Source organism: Pyxicephalus adspersus, chromosome 11, assembly GCF_032062135.1.
Source record: "Pyxicephalus adspersus chromosome 11, UCB_Pads_2.0, whole genome shotgun sequence".
Taxonomy (NCBI): Eukaryota; Metazoa; Chordata; class Amphibia; order Anura; family Pyxicephalidae; genus Pyxicephalus; species Pyxicephalus adspersus.
In genome coordinates this window covers 642,606-645,056 of record NC_092868.1, presented here as the reverse complement: position 1 = coordinate 645,056, position 2,451 = coordinate 642,606, and the positions used below count along the sequence as shown (strand labels likewise).

Genomic DNA, 2,451 nt, shown 5'->3' with positions numbered 1-2,451 from the left:
CCTCCAGCCTGGCACAGACATTCACCATGAACCACAGGAAGAGGAGCTTCACGTTTGGCGGCTATGGGGGGTAAGTAACCTGCGACCACCATCTGTACACCGGGGGGCGCCATCACCTGCAGGGCAGATTCCTGATTGGTTGGATCAGTGGAGCCCCAGATTACCCCTTCATGGCTGGAAGGATTATCAGAGGGGACCCCATGGGGGCTGAAGGACCATAGAGACCCCCCAACTGACATTCACTGACACCGACATTCACCCAACTGAACTGTCTCATGGCTGACATACACAGGTGGGGAAACTACAACTTCTTCATTCACCATGAGACAGCAAAATCACCGGAATCCACCAATCAGAGGGACCAATATCTGCAGAGCATTGCACCCTACAGATACATATTGTACATTCTGCAGAACATTGCACCTTCCCATCCCCCCCTGACAGATACATATTGTATATTCTGCAGATTATTTAATCACTGACCCCTCTACAGGTCTGCAGAACATTGCACCCTCCCACCCCCCCCTGACAGATACATATTGTATATTCTGCAGAACATTGCAACCCCCCTGACAGATACATATTGTGGATACATATTGTATATTCTGGAGAGCATTGCACCCTCCCATCCCCCCCCGGATCTGGGTCCTTCTTGCTGTGAGCGGGTCTGTTCCTCGATAACATTATTGGTGTGCACCGCTCTCCTTTGGAATTGATGAGACATTCACTTTCAGGAATCTGGCATAACTCACACAGGAAATCTGTGAAAGAAGAACTGTTTGTGTGTCCGGCTGTTGCTGCACTCTCACAGTTGTGTAAGTTTCCTGCGTGTGACATCCGGGGCCCCCACAATCATTGCGCTGATCAGCCGGTGACACAGAATCTTCAGGAGGATTTTCTGTGATTTTCTTGCTGTGTGATGTCCGGATTATATTTTATGGAATGGGGGGGACTGAAGCCGCTTCCATTCTCCATCTCTGACCGATCATCATGTGACCAGGGAGAGTAGCACAGTCTGAGCTATTGAGCTCCGTTAACAGGCTAATAAGTAGTAAACATGGAGAAAGTTCTGCCCACATACCCATCAATGTGATCTCAGGGAGGAATTACCTGATTGGTTCTAATGATATTATGATATAAATGGCCTCCAGGTAAAGCCGCCCCCCGGTGCCAGGCGCCCTCACCCACCTTATACAGATCACTTCCCAGTCAGTGCCGGCTGTAGATTATACAATGATCAGCCATCATTAATGGGAGGAAAATTTCCCTATAATTGGAGCTAATTAGTGGCCCCTCATCAGCGAGATTGTAGGTCCCCGCCTGGATCGGGTCAGTGTGATGGAAAATGGCTCAGCAGCTCAGGGACAGCAAACTACATACAGAGACATTGATCCCACTGTACACCCAGAGCCGCCTGTATGTGGGGTGTCAGGGTCACATGTGTCGGATGGATGTGGGGTGTCAGGGTCACATGTGTCGGATGGATGTGGGGTGTCAGGGTCACATGTGTCCCATGTATGTGGGGAAGCCGTAGCATGGCGGTTGGGCATTTTTGGATGAGTCTTATGACAGGTTCTCTTTATTCTGCATGCTGTGTCAGGGCTTGCTGGTACTTGTAGTTCCCCTCTCTGGCAGAGGATGATGCGGTGGGGAATGTGGTCAGATTGCAGAGATTAGCATGTATGCCTTATAGCAGAGAGCGCTGATACCCGGCAGGCGGGCGCTGAGCTTAGGAAAGTAGGGCAGGATCATTCCTTCAGTATCCTGACATAATTACAGCGCTGGCAGTCCTGAGCCCCGGGCACCCTCCTGACCGCATCATTTTCTGGAGACGCTGCATCTTCATCGCAGACTAACATGCCTGGGTGGCGAATCAGCAGAGACGTGAGTGTCCGGGTGTATCTTGGGGTGACACAATGGGGGTGACCTGGATGTGTAGAATGTGATGGGGGGTATATTATTTAATTCCTGGCATCACCGGGGGGCAATAGTTACCTTGATGAGCGTTGTTATCACAGACAAACATTTTCCAGCTGGTTGGTCTCTGTGTGAGCTGCCGCTGATTTCCATGGGAAGAACACGCTACCCCAGCGAGTGGCATAACATGGCACCGAGGTGGAAGCAAAGGGTGGCCCTGAGGGGTTCAAGGATGTGCAGAAGACTCCCCACCCCATGAAGACATCTGATGATCCTCAAAATCTGCTATCTATTTATGTGAGGTCACAGAAGATCCAAACTAGGCATGGGGTGGGGGTCATATAAGATCTTGTTCAGGCATGGGGGGTGGACCAGGAGAAGATCCAATCTAGGCATAGGGGGGCACAATGATCCTATCCATGTATGGGGGAGGTGGGGGTCACAATGATCCTTTCCATGTATGGGGGAAGTGGGGGTCACAATGATCCTATCCATGTATGGGGGAGGTGGGGGTCACAATGATCCTATCCATGT

At 50.8% G+C, this 2,451-nt stretch overlaps 1 protein-coding gene across 3 annotated transcripts in view; it reads left to right on the top strand.

The window, feature by feature from the left end:
• RAP1GAP (RAP1 GTPase activating protein) overlaps window positions 1-2,451 on the top strand; it is a 50,315-nt gene continuing 47,864 nt past the window's right edge. The window contains exon 1 of one of the 3 annotated variants that reach the window (XM_072425401.1): window positions 1-70. In XM_072425401.1, the coding sequence (XP_072281502.1) occupies window positions 27-70 (44 nt within the window). In that variant the 5' untranslated portion in view covers window positions 1-26. Of the gene's footprint in view, window positions 71-1,738; window positions 1,885-2,451 lie in introns of those variants that run through there. The other 2 variants (XM_072425404.1, XM_072425405.1) reach the window with 2 other exon arrangements.